This window comes from Drosophila albomicans, chromosome 3, assembly GCF_009650485.2.
Source record: "Drosophila albomicans strain 15112-1751.03 chromosome 3, ASM965048v2, whole genome shotgun sequence".
Lineage (NCBI taxonomy): Eukaryota > Metazoa > Arthropoda > Insecta > Diptera > Drosophilidae > Drosophila > Drosophila albomicans.
The window spans coordinates 45745318-45770678 of record NC_047629.2 but is presented as its reverse complement, the minus strand read 5'-3'; the positions used below and the strand labels follow the sequence as shown (position 1 = coordinate 45770678).

Genomic DNA, 25361 nt, shown 5'->3' with positions numbered 1-25361 from the left:
GCCACAGCAGCAACAACAACAACAACAATAACAACAACAGACACAGATGGCGGCAACGCTTCACTTTTTTTTTTTTGTGTGTGTGTGTTGTTTTTTAGGCAGTTCAACAAACTTTTTGGGCAGCAGCTTAGAAAGAACTTTGGGTCAATAAACTATGAAAGCCACTGTGATGATCTGCTGATCATCATGATCAACACCATCATTGTCTCTATGATGAAGAGTGTGATGGCGCTTGTTGCCGTGGCTTTTGTTTGAAATACACGCATATATAAAATAACCGCACCGCATAGAATAAACGACGCAACCAAAAACGCCACAAGAGGTCAATGGCAGACGCACTCGAATTGTCTATGAATCTTAAAAAGGGCATTGTAATGAAATTGCCTGCTTGCCTAACAATATGATTCAAGACAAAAGCCACAATGAAGAATACACAACCAGCAGGGCCCACCCTTCAAAATTTATTTACATGAATTCCTAATGTCGGTCTTAAGAAGAACTCTTGTAAAAAATCAGTTTCTTGAATTTGAATTAATTTAGAGCATCAGCAAACTGATTTCAAATTTAACGGTCATGTGTCGCTCACTGGCGCCATCTAGTTTGCGGCCATGTAAACATAGCAATGTTATCGAATCAAACAACGCTGTCCAGTGTGGCCATTTTTAATAGCTCCGCGCACATTTTGTGGTATACTGAGCAAATCCATTTACAGCCACACTTTAGCTTGCATTGAGAATCGCGAATCAACTGCAAATATAAATAAACAAAACAAAAAACGCAAACAAACAAAATATGAGTTCACCAACGAGTAAAAATGCCAGTGATACGAACAACAGCAACAACAATAAGCCAAAGAAGTCGGCCAAAACAAATTCCAATGCCAAGGGCGGCACCATGGACACACGCGGAGAATTGGCGGACCTCATCAAAAAGAAGGCAGAGACATCGGTAAACAAACAACATATATAAATGTAAACAATCAAGAGTAAATACTAAATGTGTACACAGGAACAACTAGCGAATCTGGAGCGACAGATTTATGCTTTCGAGGGCTCCTACTTAGAGGACACACAGCTGTGCGGCAACATCATCAGAGGCTGGGAACGATATCTGACCTCGAACAAGGCAACGAACTCAAAGGCAGACAAGCGAAATCGCAAATTCAAAGATGCCGAGCGTTTATTCTCCAAGTCCAGCATTACATCGATGGCCATATGCAATCGTAAGTCTACAGTCAGTAACTGCTTTATGTTATCTATATGGTTTAATTGATAATTGCAGCTGAACGCGCTAGTGAATCGGATTCCATAACGAACGAAGACTCCAGCGATAATCAGTTGTCAATGAATCAGAATACAACAACCGCTCACGATGGAGCCACCAGCATCAAATCACAGGATGACAAGGGTAAGCATGTGAACCACACTTTTGCGTGAACTGTTATAGTGAAATAACTATTCTAATCTTCTCTTGTAGATTCGCCCTCGCATCGCAACGATACTGGCAGCCTGGCCAGTAATAACAAGGAACTGCTTGGAACACCCACCTCGAATACGAAGAGCAAATTGACATCCAGCTCAAGTGCGACGGCCAAGAAAAGTGGACACATTAACAAGAAAATCAGGCATCGATAATGATGCTGATGATGTCAAATCAATGTTTTAACGTACAATAATAATAAATACATTTGAATAGCTTTTGATTCTCATTATCGCATTTATTACAAAAAACATATCCATAAAAATAGTCTAATTGCTAAGCTAACAAAAACTACGCAGTAAATATGGCATCTAACCTTGCTCCCCCCGCTCACTTCTTCGACTTGGCCATGCGATCAAAGATGCCCAGCAACTTGCCGCGTGTCATTTCCTTGGATTCCCGCAATCCTAGCTGATAAACTTCATCCTGCATGGACTTAATCTTCTCGATCAGTTGATCGGGCGTCAGACTTGCCAGCTCTGCAAAGTAAGAGTTGACTGTGAAATCTTTCCATGGTAATGTTCCAGCTTTAACTTACGATTAATTTGCGCTGCATCCATGTTGGACACACCCGGGGAGTAATCACCGCTCGGCTGGTGGATCGGTGTATTGCTCATGTTCATGAAATCATCCATGCCCGGAAAGCGCTCTGGCCATTGTACTGGAGATTCTCGTAACGTTTCCATTGAGATGAGTTCATCCTCCTCCTTCGCTGACAGCTCTTTCTTGCCTGTCGGACTGTCTTCGTCTTCGGCGTCTGTTTTTAGGATTGTTTCTGGTGCAAACATCTCAACACCCGGTTCTAAGTTGTTCATTTTGTTAACAGTTTTGTGTATATTTAAGGAATGCAATAAAAATTAATTAAAAACGCCGTTTGTATTTATGCTGCCATGCAGTGTGGCCAAATTGTTCGTCAAGTACAGTAGTTTTCTGTTAGATTCACAACAGGGTTGTATGCAATGCAGATTGATAAATACTTGGTATCGATGCCAGTCGGCATATGCTAATGATAACGGAAAATGTTCTGGACAATCTTTAATTTTTTAGCTAGTCATGTAAACAAAGCCTAAAGCAGATCATAAATTATAAAAATGTAGCAATTTGCAGTAAAATTGAAATAATAAATGCCAAACAAGCTGTTATTGACGTTGTGCAATTTGGTATATTTGATGACGTAAATTAGGATATTCTGATATTGCAAGTTGCGGTCACGTAGAACAGTCAGCACTACAAAAATATATTTCGTTTAATTCTTTCATTTTGTTGAACTACAAAAATATACCCTGGAAAGAAACGCCAACTAGGCAGCAGCAGCAACAGCAGCAGGCTCAACAGCTTCAACACCAGCACACAGCAACAATAATGGGCACGTCACCGGTCTTGCTAATTTGTTTATGTCTGCTCGTCAGTAGCTGCTACGTGTCGGTGTCGGCCGACGAGCACAATCACAAGGTATGTTTGTATTTGTATTTGTATGCGCTGTATGTACATGCTTCCTTCCCCCTCTACCCACATTTTCTGCAGTACAATGATCGAGAGGAGGTCGTCTTGTGGATGAACACGGTAGGCCCGTATCATAATCGTCAGGAGACCTACGCCTATTTCTCACTGCCTTTCTGCAGTGGCGGCAAATCGAGCATCTCGCATTACCATGAGACGCTCAGCGAGGCGTTGCAGGGCGTCGAACTGGAGTTCAGTGGCTATGAGATGGATTTCAAGACGGATGTGCCACGTTCCGTGCTCTGCATGGTCGAGCTGACCGAGGAAAGTGTCAAGGCATTCACGTATGCCGTAATGAATGAGTATTGGTATCAGATGTACATCGATGGTCTGCCGATTTGGGGTAAAGTGGGTGAGCGAGATGAAACCGATGGCAAGTACTATATACATACGCACAAGAAGTTCGACATTGGCTACAATGGACAGCAAATTGTGGACGTTACGCTCACGACGGATTTGCGAGAGGAGCTGAAGCCGGATGCCAAGATCAAGTTCTCCTACGAGGTGAACTGGAAGGCCAGCAAGATTGAGTTTAAGAATCGCTTTGATAAGTATCTGGATCCCAATTTCTTCCAACACAGAGTGAGTTTAATGGAGTTCGACCTGCAATTAACTATGACTAATTATTAATGTTTGCGACAGATTCATTGGTTCAGCATCTTCAATAGCTTTATGATGGTCATATTTTTGGTGGGCTTGGTTTCTATGATTTTAATGCGCACACTGCGCAAGGATTATGCGCGTTACAGCAAGGACGAGGAGGTGGATGATATGGAACGCGATCTGGGTGACGAATACGGCTGGAAGCAGGTGCATGGAGATGTCTTCCGATCGCCACCCAATGCGCTGCTCTTCTCTGCACTCGTTGGCGCCGGTTATCAGCTCATCTCGGTGGTCTTTTGTGTAATTATGTTTGCCATTGTCGGCGAACTCTACACTGAGTATGTGAAGCGAATGCAATTACAATTACCATATTAAATAATTAATTTCTTTCTGCTTTGCTCTTGCAGACGTGGCTCGATGCTATCGACTGCCATCTTTGTGTACGCGGCCACATCACCCATTAATGGTTATTTCGGTGGCTCGCTTTACGCTCGACTTGGCGGCCGTTTGTGGATACGCCAAATGCTCGCTTCCGCTTTTACGGTGCCTGTGGCAGTCTGCGGCACTGCGTTCATGATTAACTTTATTGCCATCGGATATCATGCATCGCGTGCCATTCCTTTTGGCACTATGGTGGCTGTCACTTGCATTTGCCTGTTTGTCATCTTGCCCTTGACTCTTGTGGGCACTGTGGTGGGACGTAATTTGGATGGCCAACCGGATTTCCCGTGTCGTGTGAATGCTGTGCCACGGCCAATACCTGAGAAGAAATGGTACATGGAACCATTAATTATTGTGCTGCTGGGCGGCGTGCTTCCGTTTGGTTCCATCTTTATCGAAATGTATGTGATGCAAACAAGTTCTAAGATAAGATTAATTGCTAATTGCTCGCTAATGACTTTTGCAGGTACTTTATCTTCACCTCGTTTTGGGCGTACAAAATCTATTATGTCTATGGCTTCATGTTGCTCGTGTTTACCATCTTGACTGTGGTCACTGTCTGTGTTACCATTGTGTGCACGTACTTTCTGCTCAACGCCGAGGATTATCGGTGGCAATGGACGAGCTTTATGGCCGCTGGATCCACATCGATTTACGTTTATGCCTACTCCTTTTACTACTTCTTCTTTAAAACCAAGTAAGTTTGATTTTAAAGTTGATCCAGAATTGTTTTCTAAATACAATTGTTTTTCTTGCAGAATGTTTGGCCTATTCCAAACGGCATTCTACTTCGGCTATATGGCACTCTTCAGCGGTGCATTGGGCATTATTTGCGGTACCGTCGGCTATGTGGGCACAAATCTGTTTGTGCGTAAAATTTATTCCAATGTGAAAATAGACTAAGTTTGTCCGGCTGTATAATGCTAACCAATCCTAAACCACTTACAATTGTATTTATTGCATAGTCCTTTAGTTAACCATCTTGTGTTTATATATATACTACTATCTCTTTTATATTTTTCCAAAACTATCCTAAATTTGTATCCACGCCCCTATCTCTCTCATATCGGACAAGTCGAAAGCGACCGCACCAATGATACCAAACAGCCCTCGAGCTGAGCTGATTATAATTTAATCAGATCTGATCTTTGTGTGTATATTATACATATATGTATGTGGCACATACTATTTTTAGTGTTCTGTGTGAGCGAGTGCATATTGTAATATCATCGAATACTATGCCTGGAATCTTATCAAAACAAAAAATAACACACACACTGCAGCAGCAATTAGTAGAGATGTAAAATTGCAATTTACAAACGTGACTTCAGATTGTTTTTTGCGCCAATTAAGTTTATAAAAAGAATGCAGACCGTACGCAGAAATGTGCTGATTAGCAATAGTCGATAATTATTAAATTAATAAAGTCAAACATAGAAAACCAACTATGAATCTGAGATTAATACAAATTTAACCGCATACACACCCAAAAACACTTTAGATTTCTTATCGTCCCTCGGTATCGCGTGTTTGCAACGCGACTTCTATCAAAGTGCAAACAACAGTAGCTAATTAAAACGTGTTTAGCTTAATCAATAGCCGGCAAATGGTTACAGAATGTGCGTAATCATTGAAATTGTACACGTGATTAATTTAAGGCCCCAGACGGGAATCCAAATTTCGAATTTTTTATTGCCTTCACGTTTTGCACGGTGTGCGACGAAGAATGGTGAAATTTATTAGCGATTATTGCGAACAAAACAAGTGATGACCAAATCGTGACCAAAGTATTGTTATATGATGGATCTATATCAGCAGTTAAGACTACGTTGCCAAGGACTTTATATGGAATTACCCCTTCAATTTATTGAGGTAAGTTGGAACAACAAGCTTTTTTTATACTAAGTATAATATGGTATGTACTTTTAAAATTTCATGATGATTGGTTGCTTAGTTGAAACAACAACCAAATTTATGTAACTTTATGAAAGCCATATAATATTTTTGTTAATATATTCAGCGCATTGAAAGACCCTTATTAGGTTTGGTGGCTACAGTTGAGTATACTCGATTAATATACACCCACTTCCCATTAATAAACTTATCAATTTACTTTTGATAATGTTAATATATTCCGAATCAGCATTAATAGTTAAATCGATATAGCCCCCAATTTAATGCCTTAATACAAACTTAGCAACGATAGAGCTACACAACTTTTTACAAATGTTTCTGTCCCTATTATACATAAGTTTTTTTTTTTAGAATTTTATATATGATTCACAAAAGAAAACCCACTCCCTACTAAAGCAACAAATCATTTTTGACATATTTTATTGTTTCTTTAATAAATTCTAAATTTATTATCCGATCGTAATAAAATTGTAACAGTTTTTATGTTACTATTCAAGTCTCTAGCCCTTTCGCTCTATTTTATTAATTCTTTTATAGCTCACAAAACTATAATACGATCGTAATTAAATTGTCTTAAGCCATTTAGACTACAGTCAATTATTGTGTATGTTTTTTAAGTGACTAGCTGTAAGCCGTGTTCGTTCTTTCATAATGTTTCTGCGATTAGATCGTAACGAAACTCTAAGAAAACGTATAGTATATGTATGGGTGCTATCCAAGTCTCTAGTATCAAATTTAAGCTCTATTCATTTGTTTTCTTTGCGTTGCTGTGCTAATTACTAAAACAAACTTTATCATTTATTTTTCGCATAAGTATTTCCGGTCGTTTGAATTCGAAGAATAGAAGAGCAAGAGTTCCCAAGTTTGCAAAGTTTTTTCTAAATAGCAAACGCAGATAACGTTGAAAATAAATGTATGTTGTCAGTTTAATAAACTACACGCCCTTATACGTAATTGAACTAGGATATCTTTTAGTCGCGCATTTTCGATTCTCAAGACTCGAGTACTTTTCCACGCAATCTCAAAAAACACTTTTTCTTTCGGCCAATTCGTATGCGTACTAAGTGTGTCTTGTCAATCGAATCCACTTGGATTCCACAATGGAAGTCACTTCGATATGCCACTCAAGATAAACTAATGACGCGTGTTGGGGAACCAGGAGAAGTATGCGATAAGCATGAAGAAAGAACTCAAGAACTTCCACGAGAGAATGTATACGCAGCATTAAATTCCGAGCGTGTTCATTTTATTCTTAATTTATGGAAATGAAAAGTTCGATCGAATTTTCTTGTTTCTCTCCCCAACAATTTTCCCTAATTTAACTATTTGTATGTGTGGGGACGTTTATAACGGCGCTTAAAAATAGTTTTTTCTGACATTTGATGACCAAACATTAGAACCCTTCACTTGTTTCGGAGTGTGGAAAGGTGTTCAAAGCAATCGATTTCATTCATAATCACAAAAAATGTGCCCACGTGATTTTAAGTCTGTATCTCAAAACATGGGGGTAATAAACATCGGGACTTGTAAAAATTTTATGTGATGATTGACACGAATTGAGTGACATGCTTTGGACCTCAGCTCAAACGAGACAGTGCAGTGACTGTGATGTTGACGATGATGATGACCGCGATGATGCAGGCACAACCCACTGCATATGGTATGTGTTCTTGAGTTTCGTCTTTTATCTGATGAAAGCACAGTTAGAACTCATCTCATTTGGTATGCACATGAAAATGCCCTGCAACGAATATCATTAAAGCTAGTTCAAACTGTTTAATATAAAAGACAGATGCCAAGGTCTGTTCTCAATTCAGTTTGTGGATGCTGCTGCCATAGAACACATCATGTTATCGTATTCTCTGCTCGCCGTGCTGCTGCTCGGTAAGTGCCTAAAGGATTAACTGTACCTCACCTGCGACTGTTGCAACTTCTTCGACTTACTTCAGGCTTCTACTCGGCTGCTAATGCTTCGCTCTTGAACTGCAACTGTGAGCCAGGACCTCCGGGTCCGCCTGGACCGCGTGGCCCTCCAGGTCTTGGTGGCCTCGGCAGTGCCGGAGGCGGTGGTGGCATCTGGGGTTATCCGCCTGTGCCGCCCTTCAACCAACACATTCCACCACTGATTGGACCTAGAGGATTGCCTGGACCACCAGGACCACCTGGCTACTGCTTTCCCTGTCAGTACGGTGGTCAAGGTGGCCAAGGATTCGGTCCGAATAACTTTGGCTTGGCTGGTCCTGGCGGTGTTACTGGACAGGGCATTGCCTCAGCCATTGGAAACATTATCATTATTCCCTCGGGCGTCAATGGACGTGCGCAGCTTTTCCGTATCACACCCGATGGGCAGCTAGTGCGAATTGAAAACCCTCGCGAGGGCATCAATGAGATACTACCCAGTAATCTGCAAGATTTGCTCGCCCAACAGGCCGCTGTGCCCACAGCAGCCACAACATCAGGAATTACGCCGCCAGGCCAGGCCAGACCAGGAGCCACGCCACCTACACCCGATGATCAACCCGAAGGCTTAGATGAAGCCATGTTTGCTGTTTCCTCTAACAATATAGAATCGCGTAAGGAGGCAGCGTTGCGTGGCATTACCGATGCCAACGATTGGCGTCGGGTGCTGCTTTTGGGTGAACCGAATGCTCATAGTGCGGCCAGCTCGGAACCGGGAAGCACTAATCAGCTGGAGAGTAGCATGGATAGTTTTCAGCGCGCCCTCGTCGATTTGAGGGACAAGTACGCTTCGCTTATTCAGCCACGCACCACCGATCAACGATATGCCGTCATCCTCTAGACTCCTAAGTAGATCCACTTAATATACAGTTATTATAATAAACACGTACTGATAATTCCTAACAATCTTGACACAATCGCGTCTCAATCTTATTGACACACCTCAATGGAGACACAGACGTTGGTAGCGAGAAGGAGAGTGTGCGAAACATTCTAGACTTAATATGGAATTTCCTGGGGTCTTGAGATAATCTCGGCTCGAATCTCGACAATATTGACAATTCATTCTGGAAAAAAAAATCAAAAAATAAATGGGATATCATTCTATGTATAGTTCGGAATTTCCATTTATTTTAATTTTAAAAATCCAATCTACAAAAAAAAATACCCCCAATAGACAAATACGCAGTAAAAGAAAGACAAAGAACGAAATGTTCTTTCTACTTGTGATATGGACTTTACTTCAATCCTAATCTCTATTAAATCGCAATAAAATTGATAACCTATTCGGAAACAAGAATTTTCCTACAAGAAAAAAAGTAATTCCTATTTACATAAGTATCTTAGGTACTAAATCCAAAACAAGAATGAAATGAAGAACACTATATTTAATACAGACTAACCATAGACCAAATATATTAAAAGAGAAAATACATAACGAGTTATCTATATTACGGAATTTCCGTTTGAAAACCTTTTCAAAAGCTGATAACGATAATTATTATATAGTTTCGATTTCTTAAGCTAATAACTGAAGGGCAATCACACGACTGCAGTTTGATTAGATCTAGAAAGTTGTTTGTTTCCCATTCGAAAAAAGATTAGTTGCAGCGACACTCATATCATATCAAATTGTCTGTCGAATTTACGATCATAACCATTTAATTTCACTTATACTTATACGAGTACTTATAATCAATGAACGTAGCGTGATCTCATATATCATTGAGTTGCCATTAAAGTACTCATATTGTTTGGCTAATCATTAAAAATTTATTTATAATAAGTTCTTCAGAGAACCCATCAGATTCGGCGAATGTTGTTGAACTTATTCATAACTCTAAGCGGGTTCCCCTCGAAGTAATCTCCATAGAAAAGACCAGAGTACAAGGTTATTTGAGAGATTATTCAGAATTATGACAGCGGAAAGTTAGGGATTCGATTGCTCAGAGAAACTATAAATAGTCTTCTTTTGTTTTTTTTGGTAATGTAGTCAAGGTGCATTTTTGTTTTCAAACAAATAAATATGTACATATATGTAGATAACAAAATTAATTTATAATGTTATTCTACTATAATCAATAATGATAGCTTGTTGATTTAGGAAATCTTTCACTATCTAGTACCAATAAATTATACTTCTTGCATTTCACTTGCAATCTGAAGCTATCATTTAATTGTCCGGCTCAGCAACAAGAGATTATTTTATGCTGCTCTTGAGATACAGCTTTCGTTATTTTACTAACTTTCTGGAGGTCTTGTATACTGCTTACATCCTTTGTATGTTAATCTATCGCTGGAATTTTTATAGCCTAGATAATCCGAAAACATCAGAGTCCAAAAAATTTAAGAAATATTTCCTCTGAAAATCTGAATTTTAAATCAAAAACAAAACAAGTGTTTTTTTTCAATACTTAATTTATTATTATTATTGTATATTTCCATTTAAATTATTATTCAATAAAGATTCTATGGTCTTCAACTCTGAATTCAATATTCTACGGAATAGAATCAATTCCATTATATTGTCCCGCTATCTAATCCCCATTTAAAAGACAACTTCTTATGTAAATATATTTTAAATTTATTCAAACTGTAATCCCCTTTAAAAGAGAACTTTTTTCCCAGCCGGATGAATATGTTGATTTGTGAGTATTAACGCGTATATGAGAATCGTTTTGGCAATCGTCACCAAAGAGTGCGAAGTTTAATTAGAACTAAACAATCAATCAATCAGTGCTTTAATCACAGGCAGTTTTGCCATCGCCAACACACGCAGCAAAAGCCAGCATATGAGGAATGGTATTCTGCTCATAGACTCCAGTAAATAGATGAGCCCAAGGTCCAGAGGCAAACACGCCGACATCCTCGCCACCATGAGTCTCCGACTCCAAGGGAGCTGTGGCCGGAAACAGTTGAGCAGTGTCCTCGGACAACAGCGAAGTGGGATCTATACGCTCATGGGCTTCCGTATCGTAGTACTGATCGAAACTCTTGCCGTTCGCATAGCTAAGCGTCAAGTAGGGTTTGCCATCGGTGCCCAGGGATTCGGCCTCGCCAAAGATGTCGCTGCCACGTGCCTGATAGCCGCCTACACTGAACGTATGCGAGTGATCCGAGGTGACCACGATGAGTGTGTCTTCGAGGTTAGTTAGTTCGCGTGCACGCTTAATGGCCTTGGAGAATTCCGCAGTCTCGTCGAGAGCAATGCGTGCCATGGTATCGTGATGACTGATATCAATCTTGCCGCCCTCCACAAACAAAAAGTAGCCGTTCTCCTCCTTCTGTAGCATTTCGATGGCCTTCTCTGTCATCTCCTCCAGCGTGGGTTCGTTGTTCTCGGGATCAGCAAGTTGTTCCACATGGTAGTGCATATGACTCTTGCTGAACAAACCCAACAGACGATCAGTTTCAGTCACATTCACTTTGAGCAGCTTCTTTTGGGTCTTCACGAAAGTGTTGCCCTCGGCCAGAGCTTCGAATTCGGCAACCAAATTGCGTCCATCAGTGCGACGTCCCTTCTCATAGAACTCTGGATCGTAGAAGCTGCGTTTTCCGCCGCCAAGTATCACCTTCAGTTTGCCGCCAACCTCGCCATGAATCAACTGCACCGCAATGTCATCCAGTCCTTCGGCCAAATCGCCACAAGCTTCCTCCAGCACAGCATTGTTTTCCCACTCACGATCGGCGGTGTGAGCATAAACTCCCGCTGGCGAGGCATGGGTTACTCGAGTGGTTGTCACTAGACCAGCCGCTTTGCCCGCATCCATTGCCCATTTGCCGACAGAGAAGACATGGTTGTTGGTATCAGCCATAGCCTGGCAATCGCCACGTTTCACATGCGCATTGACGCCAATGGTACCGTAGTTGGCCTTCACACCGCACAAATAAGACGTTGAAGTCGAAGCCGAGTCGGGCACAATTTTGTCCACACAATAAGTCTTGGAGAGACCCGTGTAGGGGAATTCCTCGAAGGACAGTTTCTGCTCCTCACCGCCAATGTAGCTTCGTGCAGCAGCCAGCGTAGCCAAGCCCATGCCGTCGCCCAAGAAGAGAATGATGTTCTTAGCACGCTTCTCGTTGCGCACATAGCTTAGCTTCTCCAGAATATGCGCCTTGCTCGCCGACAGCCAATAGTCCTGTGTGTCCTCGCCTTCAATTATGCGAGCTCGTGTGCGCGTATTGCGCTGCAGATCGGGATGCATGTGCTCCTCCTCATCCACTGGCGGTTTGCCGGGCACAGCGCCGCCCAAGACGCAGGCAGCCAAGAGCAGCACGGTCAGCAAACGTAATGTCCACATCTCGATAGTCAGGCAGATACTGTACTAACTACCCAATTGATCGACCGTTTTATAACCACGCTACGGACACTTTGACGAACGGCAGACAAGCTGTTGTGAGGCGTTGATAGCGTTGATTGGCTTAAAACCGCACAGATGTTTATGGCCTTTTATTCGCTCTACCCAATACCATATGCTGGTGGCACTCAAGATTAATCGATCGCCACTCAAGATTGGGACAAATCACAATAACAATTGAAATACACCGGGGATTACTGGCCAATTCAGCTAACTCATTGATAAGCAAAACTTGAGGCTATATAACCAGGTCGCATTCACTTTGGACAACAGTCTAGCAGCAGCCGTCGGACGAGTTGTAACAGAAGAGTAAAGATGTCGCTGAAGTTGCAAAGCAGTTTGCTAGTCTGGTGCACCATGGCCCTCGCCCTGGTGCTCACGTCGCCTACCAGAGCGGATCTAACAGACGATCAAGACCATGGTAAGTGAATGTCAACGATAAAGGCTTATCGTTAGCTAAGGCTAGAAAGTAGGGAAGGGATCCCTCAGTGAAAGGGAAATAGTGAAAGATCATTAATACCTCTACAATTTAGCTAATCATTTGCTTTAAGTTGATTAGTTGCGAAGTGGAAGCTCCGACCGATTAGCAGATTGTATAAACGATTTGAGCTAAGGGGGAATAAAGTCATCAAGATAAGAGGTAATCGATTATTTATGAGATTTGAGAACATTATGGGAGGGGTTATTGAAAACTATTCAAGAGATTTTTGTACTGGCAACTAGGAAATATAAGAAGAAAGAAGAAAGAGTTGTTAGTAGCGAATACGCAGAAGTTTTGAGGGACACTTAGGACCTCTTTACTTTGTTTGTGGTCTTTGCCAAACAGTCATTTTCAGAATAGAATAGTATATTTGAAAAGTAAATAGAAAGACGTTTTCTAGGGAGTCTTATAACCTCTTAAAGCTTTCCTCCGTTAGCGATTGAGTTCTTAGAGGCAATTTAAAAAAATGTAGGAAGGAACTCTGGCGGATGATGGGTTCATAAAGGAGCTGTCTATTAATTTCTCTTAACCAAAGGTTTACCTCCTTAACGTTTAGATTATTTTATTTTTGTTAGATCGTAAGTTATCAAGGCTCTTAATTGGTGATAATAATTGTGAAGAAGATTTGTTACAAAATTCCATGAATAATTTTCAACCAATCCGATAATTTTATTTGTGCAGAACAACATCCTAAGATGCCAAGCTCCCGCGCCTATGTCGAATTGGATGAGGAGCTCGACACCAAGTTCTGGTACGACAAAGCACAATCTATATTGGCCGACAAACTGGAACACCACAAGAAGCTTAATGAGAATCGCGCAAAGAATATCATACTCTTCATGGGCGATGGCATGTCCGTTCACACGATTGCCGCTACTCGCAACTACATGGGCGACAGCAACAAGCAGGTCTTCTTCGAGAAATTCCCGTATGTGGGGCTCTCAAAGACCTATGCAGTTGATGAACGCACTCCTGACTCGGCAAATACAGCAACGGCGTATCTGACTGGTGTTAAGGCCAACTACGGCACCATTGGTGTCAATGCCCAGGTGAAACGCAAGGATTGTTATGCCGGAGCTGACAACAGCACACACACCCAGAGCATTGCCCAGTGGGCACAGGAGGCTGGAAAGTGGGCGGGTCTAGTGACAACAGCTCGTGTCACACACGCTTCTCCCGCTGGTGTCTATGCGCATGTGGCTAATCGTGCATGGGAATACGATACGAAAATCACCAAGGATGGCTGCAGTACGGAGGTCAACACGGACATTGCTCGCCAGCTGGTGGAGTGGCCTGTTGGCAAGGATCTGCGTGTGATTCTGGGTGGCGGAAGAGCCTACTTCCGGGACAAGAAGATGCACGATGAAGAAGGCATCCTGGGTCTGCGAACTGATGGACGTGATCTGATCAAGGACTGGCAGCAGGATAAGAAAGAACAAGGCGCTGAGGGGCACTACGTCTGGTCGCGCAAGGGTCTCTACGATCTCAACCTGGACAAGACAGACTATCTGCTGGGACTCTTCGATGTCTCGCACTGTCCGTATCACGGCGATCGCACCCGCAGCAGGCTTGACTATGCAGAGCCCTCGCTTTCTGAAATGACAGAGGCAGCCATCAAGGTGCTAAGTCGCAACGAGAAGGGTTATTTCCTTTTCGTGGAGAGTGGACGCATTGATATGGCGCATCACGGTACCATGGCACGCAAAGCTCTTGAAGACACAAAGGAATTTGCCTACACCGTCGAGATGGCACGCAAGATGACCTCCGAGGAGGACACACTCATTGTGGTCACCTCAGATCACTCGCACACGATGTCCATCAACGGTTATCCTGTAAGGAATTTCACTATATTACCTCTATTGAGCTCTACTAATTCTTTTTCCTTTGCAGTATCGTCGCCAAAACATCTTTTCACTGGCTCCCAATCTGGCCACCGATGAGAAGCCCTTCACCATTCTCTCATATGCCAACGGTCCTGGCTATGACAATACCTACAATGAGAACGGTCGCATTGATCTCACCAATGTGGACACCTATCAGCCCGACTTCAAATTCCAGGCCACTGTGCCGCTCAGTTCAGAGACGCATGGCGCCGAGGATGTGGGCGTCTTTGCCTCAGGTCCCAAAGAGCACTTCTTTGCCGGCAACTATGAACAGAGCACCATTCCCGCCCTGATGGCTTATGCTGCTGACATTGGTCCCTTTGCCCAGACCAAGCTGAAGAAATAGAAATAGTAGTTGCAATAAAGTGATGCCTCTGTTGATGATATTATAGTATAAGTAGTCATTTATTAAATTGACTTGAAGGAGATCTGAACATTAGTTTTGTATGACGTCTATATGATAGACGCTGCGTATACGTAATGCTTAAATTTACCGTTAAAAGATAAGATAATTGATTGATTAATTTATGCAACGTTCATGCTATGTTTTATATTCTGTTATCACACTCAGTATACCCTATAAGTCACCAAATAAATATTTAAGAAAATATTAGTAGAGTTGAACTTTTTTCCTAGATTCATAAAGTCAAGAACGCAATGCTTAATAATTTTGAAACCAAACTATCTACTTGAATCTTATTAAGCCCAAGAATAATCCTTCTTAAAAGCCATCGATTAACGTCAAAATCAAAACAAACCTTCAAACTCCGGTTTTAATGCATACAAGTAGTAAGACTTAAATCACTCTAGTCTTTCTACATGTAAGAGTACATCATTAAATTAAAAAAATTATTCTAGTTGAATGGGATCAGGACCTATTTTTTTATACTTATGATTTTGTTATATCCTTTCGCAGATTGATAGAACATTGTTTGCTAGGTTTCCCAAGGGGAAATCTTTCGATTGCCATCAAAAATATAATGGTCCCACAGGAATCGCCCAAAAACAGAAAAATCCTTGATAACTTCGAAACTAACAGGTCGATTTGAGTGATATTTGGTCAATTGAAAGACCTTTATTAATAGCTTCGATTGACACCAATTTCATCAGGATCCTTCAAAGGACTCTCGAGTTATAGCTTATTTTATCTACAGAGAAATTTACGATTAATTCCGCTCCTGTAAGGACTTTTGTCCTTTTTATAACATATTTTAATTCAGGGCACCAAGCACTATTTATATGCTAAAGGACATTCCGATAGTCCTTCAAACGACGGAGTTACAACCGATTTTCCAAATTTTCGACAATTTTTCCATGCCTCCCCCTATAAAATTTTTTAAAAAATTGTGTTGTGAAAAATCTTAAAATCCTTGAATGCAGATCGGTAGAAACGATTACTAAGGGCGAAAAAGGAAGATCCTTTTTACATTTGCAAGGATACAATAGAACTAGAATACAACTAGAACTAAAAAAGTGTAAAATCTGTTATGTTTCTATGTACGCAACTGTACTTTCGTTTATTGCAGAATTTAGTATAAATGTAATTTGTTTAGATTTTCTCGATTGTTTTGTTTTTGTTCTTAAATAGAATACGAACTTTGCTTAGACTAGGGATTCGATTCGATATATTTTCACATTTTTCCAGATGAATCGATTCTATTTACAGGCGTTTTAGTTTCTTGTAGAAATCAATGGACTAAATGACAATGAGGATGCTAAATAATGCTCTCAGTTATTTAAAACTATCTCGAGTTAACAATAAATGCGTTCTGCTTCCAATAAACAAATGAAATCAAAATGAATTCAAAATAATCAATGTTTCTATGGAAGTATAAAACCAATGTAAATGATACGTATATAATTGCCAGGAGTTTGGCTCGTTGGTTGATCATGTAAAAAAAAAGAAATAGGTCTACGTCCACGCTAAGGCTATAAGATAACTACTTAAAACTAGCTTGTTATATGATGTGTCCAGCTTGCAGGTTTGTCGGTTCTAAGTACATGCGAGTATCTATCTATAAGAGTGTATAATATAGCGAACCGGGTGATCTTTAAACTGATCAGGAAGTGGCTGAGGAGCGTGCATTGTGTTGCGTGTCTGTTCCTGTTCTCTTCGATTTGTGTCTTAGGCTTCAAGCAGTTGTGGTGCTGACGGCGTTTGCACCTTGGCATCGGCAGCCACTTTCGGCGCCGCTTCGGCATCCGTGAGATCGGAAGTGGGCTCATCCAGACCAGGATCCAAGTCCAGTGTTTTCGGCAACGGTCCAATCTTTTGCAGTATATCCACCGGCATAATCTCTCGCATCGTTGACACTGGCTGTACCTTGAAATGCGATGATAACGTGGGCAGCGGCGGTGGCGTGAAGAATGGCGGAGGTGTCGATGTCATGGGCGATGCAGTAAGCGGAGGAACGGGCAGTGGCAGCGGCAGAGGTAGCGGCACAGGTTGTGGCACAGGCGCTGGTGTGGTTAAAGCTGCAGGCACTGGCATGGGCGCAGGCGTTGGATGATAGCTGCTGTAGCTCTGTGAGCCGAGCACGGGAATCGGCTGTGATGTGGGCGCTGTCATCGCTGGCGGTGGACCGCGCAGATAATGGGGCAGCACATGGTGCAACGGCGGTGGCGGATGTCGCGTGAAGAACTCCTGCAGTAAGGCCTCAGCCTGGGCAGGAGGCGGTGGCGGTCGATGACGCATAAACGAAGGCATAGGCAGACGTCCAGACTTTACCAACATGGCCATGTACTTGGGATCAAAGTGCGGTGGCGGTGCTGGATGTGTGGGTCGTAAGATACGTTCGCGTGATTTGATTACCAAACCTTTAGCTACATCACAGTGATAGTAACGAAAGACGGGCTTCTTCTGCACCAGCACCGCTTTGCTCGCAGTCGTTGGCTTGGGCGCCATGGGTCGAGGTGGTACGGGAAGCGCCAGGAGCTGTTCGCGCGCCTGTTGCTCGCGTGCAAGCTGTGCGGCAGCACGTTGTTGATTCTGTCGCACTTTTTGCTCCAGCAGCTGTACTACAACTTTGCGATCTTCCTTGTCGCTCTCGTAGTTAGGCAGCACCATATCCACAAAGTTGACGCGCTTGCGCTTTGGTTTGCTAAGGGATTAAAACGAAATAATGAAAGAGTTGAAATAAAGAATGCTTTGGCAACACTTACCTGTTATCTTCGAGTGGCACCTCGGGCTGCACAGGCGCCACTATCGCCAAGGGCTCCACAGTCGCCACCATCGAGGGCACAATCTCCAGCACATTGCCCTTTTGCACAGCCACCGATGACATAGGCATGGGTGCCATAGGCATTATAGGCGTCATGGACGATATGGGTGCCATAGGCAGCTCCCGCAGCACAGGCATCGCCGCGCCAGCTGCTCCAACTGGTTCCACTAGCGCGCCGTTATAATCATAGTTCATGGGCGCCACAGTAGCTGTTGCGCCGTCCGCATACTCTCCGCTGTACTGCGCATAGGCCTCCTCCATGCTGTACACCGGATCCATGTAGGCATATCCGTCGTAGTGCTCGCCACCTGCCGCCGCCTCCTGATGCTGCATCATGGTCATGTTGTAGTAGTATTCAGCTGCCTCCATGCTCTGGTTCTCCACAAAGTAGTCGGCAAAGCTTTGACTGTGAGGCGATCTCGAACGCGATCTGCTCGGCGATCGTGTACGCGGGCGACGTCGTGGCGGTGAGCGGGACCTCGATGATGACCAACTGCGACGCATGGGCGGCGAAGGCGGCTTGAAGGGTAACGGTGAGCGGGAGTAGCATCTGTCGCGACTGAAGGAGCGACGTCTGTTTGGCGGTGGTGGCGATCGTGGACCAGCGAAAAGCTTGCCTCCGCCGGGTGGCGATAGCGAGCTTCGACGTCGTCGCATCATCGCTGGCTTCACGTTGCGATTGCGCCTGTGCAGCGGACTGCGACTCCGCGTTCGACTGCGGCTTATGCTGCGACTGTGACGTCCCATGCTGCCCATGCGCCCCTTGACAAAGCGTCCGCGTCGCAGCGGAGGCGAAGTAAGCGGTCGCCGTCGTCTGGGACTGGGCGAGCGGGTGACATCCTTACTGCGACTCGGTCGCATATGACGTCGGAAGTGATTCCTCGAGAGCGAGCGGGATCTGGAGCGTTCGAGGGTGCGTGAACGCTTCAGTGAATGCGGCGGATGTTGCTGATGTGATGACGGCGGATGATGACTTGAGTTATGGGAGCGGGAAACGGACAACGGAGATGGTGGCAGTGGCTTCGAGTGACGCGTATCCATAATAGTGGGCTTGACAATGGCAATCTCCTTGTGCGGCTTGACCAGCTTCGGTTCTGTTGGCGCTGGCTGCGTAGTCGACTCCGGCTCGTCCTTGTCGAAGATGGCGGGTTTGCGTGCCGACAGCTTCAACGGGGAAATGGTCAGTTTGATGGCCTCCCGATTGGCATTGAAGATATTGTTCACAGGCGATGCAATTGCGGCGACTTGCGGCGGCGTCTCAACGGCTGGCGACTGTTCTACTTGCTGTTCCTCATCGCCAGCTGCTGTCGGCGGCTTTAGCTCCGACTTGCGATACTTGTTCATGATGGCATTCCGCTGAGTAATGAACAGCGATTCCATTTTCAGTAGCTCCTCACAGATATCATCACCTGAATCGTAGTTCTCTCGCATCATTTGTATGCGCGCCAGATTATCCTCGAGACTCTGCAGCTTGCGCAGATCCCGACTCACATTATTCTTCTTGTAGCAAAGCTGTTGCTTGCCGGGCGTTGACTCTTCGGTGGCGGATGATTGCGATTGATCGGTGTTGTCCATGCTGAGTAGTTGCTTTTGCTCTTCCTGCTCGTTTTTGTTCGTCTGCTCTTCGTCCTCTGCACTCGAAGCATCAGCATCATCGTCTTCGTCATCTTCCTCCTCCTCGTCGTCATCATCGGAGCTGCTTGCACTGCTGCTACTGCCGCTGCTGCTGCTCGACGTGCCGTCATCTGTGCCATCGCTGGAAGATTCTTCGGCAGTGGAATTACTTAAGGAACTATTTGATGTGGCTGTTGTGGTTGTGGCAGTTGTAGCCAGATTTGCTGTGCTCTCGCTTGCAGCGCTGCTTGCTTCAGTCGAGCTGTTGCCTCCCATCTTAATACTCTTCATGAACGTGTCATACACATCCTGTATATTAATCAACGGCTTGTCAGGCACAGTTGTTGCGACTCCTTCTCCTGCTGTTTCTGCTACTGCTGATGTTTGCTGCTGTTTCGCCCTGGGTGGCGGCGTGCTCTTGGCATTCCACAAGGTATTCGAGTCATCGTCGTCGCCATTCAAGCGCGCCACAATTGCGTTCGCTGCATTCTTCGGCGTACTGCTATCGCCGCCTGCTGTCGAGTCATCGTTCTCCCAGTTGTCTATGTAGTCATCCGTATCCGGACTGTGTGCATCAGCGGTAACAGCAAGAGGTTTGGTTGGCGGAGGCGGTTCATTGGCAACCCGCGCTCCATTGCGCACTGGCACCTCTTGCTCCCTATCACGTTCGCGTTCTTTTTCCCGCTTCATTTCCCACTCGATTTCTCGCTCCACATCTCGTGGCGGCGGCGTCAAATTGCGCTCCACTTTTATCTGACGCGCTGTAAGCAACGGCGGCGTTCGGGAGCGATTCTTCTCCTGCTTAATGCTGCGCTCCCTATACTTGTTGTCCCGTTCTCTGTCCCTCTCTCTCTCCCTGTCTCTGGAGCTATTTCGATAGCCACCATTGCGCTGCATGCTGCGGCGACCTTCAGTTAATACTGTTTCACGCTTGAAAGGATTCGCATGCCTTGGTTTCTCTCTCGGATGCTCTTCCTCGACCATTTCCTGCTTGATATGCATCACTTCTACCACCTTCTTGCTGCGATGCTCATGACTCTTGCGCAGTAGCTGTTCCTTGGTGGCCAACAATGCATCCAAATGCAAATCATTATCCTCGAGAAGCGCTCCAATGCGACTGTGAATCTCGCTGTGCATTTTAAGCTGCGGTGTTGTTGATTTTGCGGGCTCTGGGGACGTTGCTGATTTGTTTACGTGTCGATTGTCAAGAGGTGGCGTCGTACTTCGCTCCAGCGACACAACTGGCGTGGGCGTCAATGTCCTGACTGGGCTGGCTTCTTTGATCAGTCTTGGCGGCGATTCGGCAAATATATCGAAAGCTTTGCGCGTCTCGACGACATTCGTTGGCGCTCTTGGCGGTGTTAGCGGTTGCTGTTGCTCCTTCTCCTGTTCTTGCATATTTTGCACTACAGCTGGCAGTGTTTGTTGCTGTATTTCTGGCTGAGGCGTCGCCGCTGCCGTTGCTACTGTTGGTGGCGGTGGCGTCGACGGTGTTCTCACTTTTATCTCTGCCTTGCGACTCTTGCTGCGACTTCGCCGTGTCTCCCTTTCTGTTCGTTCCCGGGACTTTTCTTTACTTACATTGCTGCTCGCCTCGTGGCGACGCTCTTGCTCCCTATGGCGTACATTTGACTTCTCCGTTGGCTTCGATCGCCCCCTGGAACGTTCCCTTGCCCTCTGATGGTTCTCCGTTCTCTCTCGCGAACGCGGCGTCTTCTGCCTCGACTCTTTGGATCGTTCCCTTCGTTTTTCCCTGTGATTGGATCGCTCCCGTCGTCTGCTGCTCTTGCCGGCATCTGGATTGCTTGCTAAACTGGAACGTGATCGCTGCTGTGCACGTTCTTTAGAACGTTCTCGTCGCTCCGCTCGTTCCTTGGAGCGTTCGCGTTGCTTCTCCATATGTTCCTTGGGCAGCTCTTTGTTAGCTTTTTCCTTTGACCTGCTGGCAGGTTCCCTGCTGCGTCTATCACGCGGCCCGCAATCTCGATGCTGCTTGTTGCCGCAATCTTTGACCAATTTAAAAATGAACGACATCGATGGCTTCGTAGTGGTCCAGCTACAAAAAGAGATCGATTTTAAGGTAAAGACGTCGGTATCTTTCTGCTACTTACATTAATTCAGAGCGGGAACGCATTCCGCCTTGTCCTGGGCCTTGACTGGGAGGTAAAGCTGGTCCATAGGTGCTGCCTGCTGCTGCATTTGGAGACGTCGTTGCCTGAGGTCCATTGCACGTTGTTGATGACGATAGTGTTGATAAAACGCTGTTGTTGGGCGTTATACAACGATTGGGTGCCGGCGGCCGACTGAAGAAGGGCGAACGCATGCCTCGCATGCCACCACGCGGCATCCTCGGTCGAAATGGACCCATGCGCCCGAAGTCAAAGCATTGCGGCGGCGGACGCATGTGAAAACGCAGCGGATTGATTCCAATGAAGTTGCTGTGATGCGGGGCGGGCGATTGTTGTTGTGATTGTGATGATGCTGATGAAGATGGAGTTGATGTTGAAGCGGCAGCTGCTTCCGCTTGCTTCTCCTGGCGCGCCAACTGCACATCCTTCACATCCTGCGAATCGGAATCGGTATCAGAGTACAAACCTTCGCTGTCATCCGCATCCGCTTCTGTTGAGGTTGTTTCGCATGTGGCGCTGCCATTTGGTTGGGTTTGATTTGCAGTCGCCTCTTTGCGCCTGATGGCTTCCAGCTCCAGCAAAGCGCGCACATTTTCTTCGCCAGAGTTCGCGTTATCGTTATCGATTTGTGTTGTCAGCTTGCGCAATGATTTGTTCATAACGTCCTTGGCCAGTACTTTCTTCAGCGCTGGACTTGCATTGCCTTGTTGTTGTTGATGGGGCGGTGTGACCAGCTCTCCCGGCTCCAGTTCTCGGCTGTTGTCTCCATCTTGCATTTCCTCAGCCAACGCGACGCCGCCTTCGCCTCCACCTCCTACTGCTTCTCCTCCACCAATTATTAGCGACATTTTTGCATAAATTTGCTTGTAAATTGTTTTTTCGTTGCTCGCTGCTCACATACAAACACACACACACAATGATGATGATGAAAATATGTAGTAATCAATGCGATTGCTTTTGCGGGCTGCGTGGGGTGCTGCACGGGGGGGTGTGGTTCATCCTCGTTTTGACACTTTTGCGCTTACTTGGTTATTGTGTCTTTTGTGCTGTGTTTCCAATTAGTGAGTGCACTGTCCTTTGCACTGTTCGCCTCGTACGGCACACACGCTGCGTCGCATCCACGTGCACACGATTTGAGTTTGCTTTTGTTTGAATACTTCATGTAAAATGGTGTTTATGCATTTTCAAAGACCATTACAATTGTGTCGTATCCCGTTCACATCTATAATGCTCTCAGCGTGACCGCAGCTTTCAATATTCAATATACCAAATACAAATATACCAAATACACTTGACAGCGCTCGCTCAAATGAACTGCTTAGTGGCTCTGATAAGGGCGCCAACTGTTAATTCGTTTTTTTTTTGTTTTTCTTTTATTCTGTCACATTAATATCAAAGCAAAACACTTTTAATTTAAAAACTGCAAAATTTGTTGTGTTGTGTGACAATAAATTCCCCATATCTTAAATATATACTAAAAAGTACCACATACCATAGCTGTCGGCCATAGAGGTTTTTCCAACAAACACGTGCCTGGAAGGGTGCTTGGAACCAAATATATTTGAAGCTTAATATCGTAATGCATGACGAATATTTTTTCATTTATCTGAAAACACAAAATTAATTATTATTTACAAAACGATAGAAACATGTGTCATCGATAAATGTTCCCTTGCATTATACATACCGCACGAAAGTATGCAATGAAATATGTGCTTACAGTTTGAAAGTCGTACGCAACTATCGATAAATGGCAGCGATAAAACGCTACACTTTCAAATTGGTAAAAACGGTAAGCTTAAGTGATTGGCAACTTTGTTAAAGAGCAATTTGAAACGCGCAAATTGAATTTAAACGCACTCAAACATCACACTCTACAACAAATGCCACTTATTTCCGCTTCCTGCTGTTGCTGTGGCTGCTGTTTGCCGTTTGCGGCAAAAACGCAGTCAAATGCGAAGTGCAAAAGCAAATAAATGACAAATAACGCACACAATTGCCAAGTTGGGTTAGGCACCCAACTGAAGCGAAACGCTTTTAGCTTTAGTTTAAGCTTCGGCTTGCAATGAGGAAAAGACAGTGCACATTATGACATAGCCATAGCCACAAGAAAAGAAAAAGAAGGGCCCTCTGGGAAGCAGCAGCCTCCAGAAGAGAGTGCACCAGATCATGATTTGAATTTGCAGCTTGCTGCTGCTGTTGTTGCTGTTTGAGCCACAGTTTTTTTTTTTTTTTGTTTTTGTTGCTTGCCTTTTATTTGCATGCAACTTTCACCGGCTGCTGTCTATAGATGTTGCTGCTGCCACCACGACAGCTGCTGCTGGTTGCTGTTGCTGATGTTGCAGCGACAGCGACGGCAGCAGAGGCGAAAGGTGCAAATTAATTTGTGGCGCCCCACAATATACATACATACAGATATATACATACATATACTATAAAACCTTCCTCGCTTTGTCTTTGTCATTATTGTTAATACTTCAAGTGTAATTTTCGTTGCTTTTCTTCTATAATTTCCAAAAAACCAAAAAAACTCCCAAATGTGACTTGTTATCGCTTTCGAAAATCGCATTCGTTAAGTGGATTTGCAATATTGCGAGTACAACAAAAGAAATACAACTTGAGATACAGCATTGTATGTTTTTTTACGTTTTGAAGATGTCAACAATGACAAAAAAGTACAACAAAAAAATGAAGAAGAAACGTCCCCGAGACGAGACTTTGACTCAAATTTGGCACCTTGGTGTGAAAACCTTGAGCATTGTCTTTTTTTAGCATCCAACTCCTTGTGGTTAACGATCACGTGCTCTCGAAGCAGGAGCACAATTGCGTTGGATTGTATTTTGTTTCATATATTTGAACAGTGTTTTTTCTTTCCTCATAGAGCACTCCCAATGATTTTGGCCAATTAACATTTCTAAATGCCATTTTAAAGCCACAATAGTTGGATTTGGAGTTACAACTAGAGTTGTTGTTGTTGTTGTTGGCAAGTATTTATGATCTGCTTAACAATTAATAACACAAAAGCGTTAAAAGCGCAACGCTCTATGGCTATTGAGGGCGACATTGCCATTGTTGTTGTTGTTATAGTTGTTGCCTCTTGTTGTCGTTGCTGTTGTTGTTGTTGTTGACAAATGAGCACTGCAAATGCCACACTCTGCCTCCAGCTGAAACAGAGCTCTAGTTATATAGCTTCAGTCAAGTCATTGACATTCAGAGCTAAAGCGTTAAAGCCAGCCAACAGAGCTTGAACTAGAAAATCAAAGCAAGCAGCAAACACAGCAAAAGCCAAAGCCAAAGCAAAAAGCAAAAGCAATTTGGGCTTGCCAGAACGGATGGTGTTAATTGGCATTTATATACAAAAATAAAGCCACATTTATCTATACCCATATATCATATATACTTTAAATATAGAAATGTTTTCTATACAAAAATTTCTCTAAACTGACCAAAAAAAGAAAAAATAATAATAATAAACTGTGGCGTGGATAATCTGCGCATCCAAACAAACTCAATTATTACTCGTCTCGCTTTGCTTTTGTGCCACAGCAAATTGATTAAATGCAAGCTCAGAGTGGGGCGAAGGGGAAGGGGAAGGGAGCTGCGTGTTCTATTGTTCAGGTGTTAATCACAAACAAACAAAAAGTGTTTCTTTGAGTAGTAAAACCAGCTCACAGCAATTACTTTTAATTAAGTTCCTCTTCGATGAGAGTGCGATTTAAAAGAAATGCCGACTAACTTATGACTGAGTCAAGTAAACTTTTAAGAAAACACGCCTCTGA

General features: G+C 43.9%; 7 protein-coding genes across 7 annotated transcripts; 4 read left to right on the top strand and 3 right to left on the bottom strand.

Moving 5' to 3' along the window:
• The first annotated feature begins 700 nt into the window (after positions 1-700).
• LOC117568783 (chromatin modification-related protein MEAF6) lies at positions 701-1691 on the top strand. Its single transcript, XM_034249620.2, has 4 exons — positions 701-948; positions 1009-1222; positions 1282-1407; positions 1477-1691. Exons 1-4 carry the CDS (start codon positions 793-795, stop codon positions 1632-1634), a joined length of 654 nt encoding a protein of 217 aa, XP_034105511.1. The 5' UTR covers positions 701-792; the 3' UTR covers positions 1635-1691.
• A 7-nt stretch (positions 1692-1698) lies between these two features.
• Positions 1699-2553, bottom strand: LOC117568784 (protein lin-52 homolog). The gene is made up of 2 exons (XM_034249621.2): positions 2018-2553; positions 1699-1958 (listed from the first exon to the last, which is right to left on the bottom strand). Exons 1-2 carry the CDS (start codon positions 2292-2294, stop codon positions 1810-1812), a joined length of 426 nt encoding a protein of 141 aa, XP_034105512.1. The 5' UTR covers positions 2295-2553; the 3' UTR covers positions 1699-1809.
• A 119-nt stretch (positions 2554-2672) lies between these two features.
• On the top strand, positions 2673-5468 carry LOC117568782 (transmembrane 9 superfamily member 3). Its single transcript, XM_034249619.2, has 6 exons — positions 2673-2931; positions 3004-3561; positions 3622-3920; positions 3990-4424; positions 4490-4720; positions 4782-5468. The coding sequence occupies exons 1-6, from the start codon at positions 2842-2844 to the stop codon at positions 4924-4926; spliced, it is 1758 nt and encodes a 585-aa protein (XP_034105510.1). The 5' UTR covers positions 2673-2841; the 3' UTR covers positions 4927-5468.
• A 1219-nt stretch (positions 5469-6687) lies between these two features.
• Positions 6688-8826, top strand: LOC117568994 (collagen alpha-1(XXII) chain). Its single transcript, XM_052004241.1, has 3 exons — positions 6688-6850; positions 6913-7821; positions 7887-8826. The coding sequence occupies exons 2-3, from the start codon at positions 7785-7787 to the stop codon at positions 8735-8737; spliced, it is 888 nt and encodes a 295-aa protein (XP_051860201.1). The 5' UTR covers positions 6688-6850; positions 6913-7784; the 3' UTR covers positions 8738-8826.
• A 1745-nt stretch (positions 8827-10571) lies between these two features.
• On the bottom strand, positions 10572-12225 carry LOC117569520 (membrane-bound alkaline phosphatase). The gene has a single exon (XM_034250716.2). The coding sequence runs from the start codon at positions 12195-12197 to the stop codon at positions 10638-10640; it is 1560 nt and encodes a 519-aa protein (XP_034106607.1). The 5' UTR covers positions 12198-12225; the 3' UTR covers positions 10572-10637.
• A 287-nt stretch (positions 12226-12512) lies between these two features.
• Positions 12513-15009, top strand: LOC117569519 (alkaline phosphatase). The gene is made up of 3 exons (XM_034250715.2): positions 12513-12675; positions 13417-14567; positions 14626-15009. Exons 1-3 carry the CDS (start codon positions 12570-12572, stop codon positions 14962-14964), a joined length of 1596 nt encoding a protein of 531 aa, XP_034106606.1. The 5' UTR covers positions 12513-12569; the 3' UTR covers positions 14965-15009.
• Positions 15010-16103: 1094 nt separating this feature from the next.
• LOC117569087 (serine/arginine repetitive matrix protein 2) lies at positions 16104-22878 on the bottom strand. The gene is made up of 3 exons (XM_034250103.2): positions 21565-22878; positions 17781-21509; positions 16104-17719 (listed from the first exon to the last, which is right to left on the bottom strand). The coding sequence occupies exons 1-3, from the start codon at positions 22428-22430 to the stop codon at positions 16744-16746; spliced, it is 5571 nt and encodes a 1856-aa protein (XP_034105994.1). The 5' UTR covers positions 22431-22878; the 3' UTR covers positions 16104-16743.
• Between the last annotated feature and the right edge of the window lie 2483 nt (positions 22879-25361).

Coding starts and splice junctions, on each gene's coding strand:
- LOC117569520 (XM_034250716.2), bottom strand. CDS start 12,197: ATGTGGACATTACGTTTGCTGACCGTGCTGCTCTTGGCTGCCTGCGTC.
- LOC117569087 (XM_034250103.2), bottom strand. CDS start 22,430: ATGTCGCTAATAATTGGTGGAGGAGAAGCAGTAGGAGGTGGAGGCGAA. Junction 21,510..21,564: donor CGTTCCCGCTCTGAATTAAT/GTAAGTAGCAGA, acceptor CTCTTTTTGTAG/CTGGACCACTACGAAGCCAT. Junction 17,720..17,780: donor GTGCCACTCGAAGATAACAG/GTAAGTGTTGCC, acceptor TTAATCCCTTAG/CAAACCAAAGCGCAAGCGCG.
- LOC117568783 (XM_034249620.2), top strand. CDS start 793: ATGAGTTCACCAACGAGTAAAAATGCCAGTGATACGAACAACAGCAAC. Junction 1,223..1,281: donor ATCGATGGCCATATGCAATC/GTAAGTCTACAG, acceptor TGATAATTGCAG/CTGAACGCGCTAGTGAATCG. Junction 1,408..1,476: donor CAAATCACAGGATGACAAGG/GTAAGCATGTGA, acceptor CTTCTCTTGTAG/ATTCGCCCTCGCATCGCAAC.
- LOC117568784 (XM_034249621.2), bottom strand. CDS start 2,294: ATGAACAACTTAGAACCGGGTGTTGAGATGTTTGCACCAGAAACAATC. Junction 1,959..2,017: donor GGATGCAGCGCAAATTAATC/GTAAGTTAAAGC, acceptor CTTACTTTGCAG/AGCTGGCAAGTCTGACGCCC.
- LOC117569519 (XM_034250715.2), top strand. CDS start 12,570: ATGTCGCTGAAGTTGCAAAGCAGTTTGCTAGTCTGGTGCACCATGGCC. Junction 12,676..13,416: donor AACAGACGATCAAGACCATG/GTAAGTGAATGT, acceptor TTATTTGTGCAG/AACAACATCCTAAGATGCCA. Junction 14,568..14,625: donor TGTCCATCAACGGTTATCCT/GTAAGGAATTTC, acceptor TTTCCTTTGCAG/TATCGTCGCCAAAACATCTT.
- LOC117568994 (XM_052004241.1), top strand. CDS start 7,785: ATGTTATCGTATTCTCTGCTCGCCGTGCTGCTGCTCG. Junction 7,822..7,886: donor GCTCGCCGTGCTGCTGCTCG/GTAAGTGCCTAA, acceptor GACTTACTTCAG/GCTTCTACTCGGCTGCTAAT.
- LOC117568782 (XM_034249619.2), top strand. CDS start 2,842: ATGGGCACGTCACCGGTCTTGCTAATTTGTTTATGTCTGCTCGTCAGT. Junction 3,562..3,621: donor CCAATTTCTTCCAACACAGA/GTGAGTTTAATG, acceptor TGTTTGCGACAG/ATTCATTGGTTCAGCATCTT. Junction 4,425..4,489: donor GGTTCCATCTTTATCGAAAT/GTATGTGATGCA, acceptor TGACTTTTGCAG/GTACTTTATCTTCACCTCGT.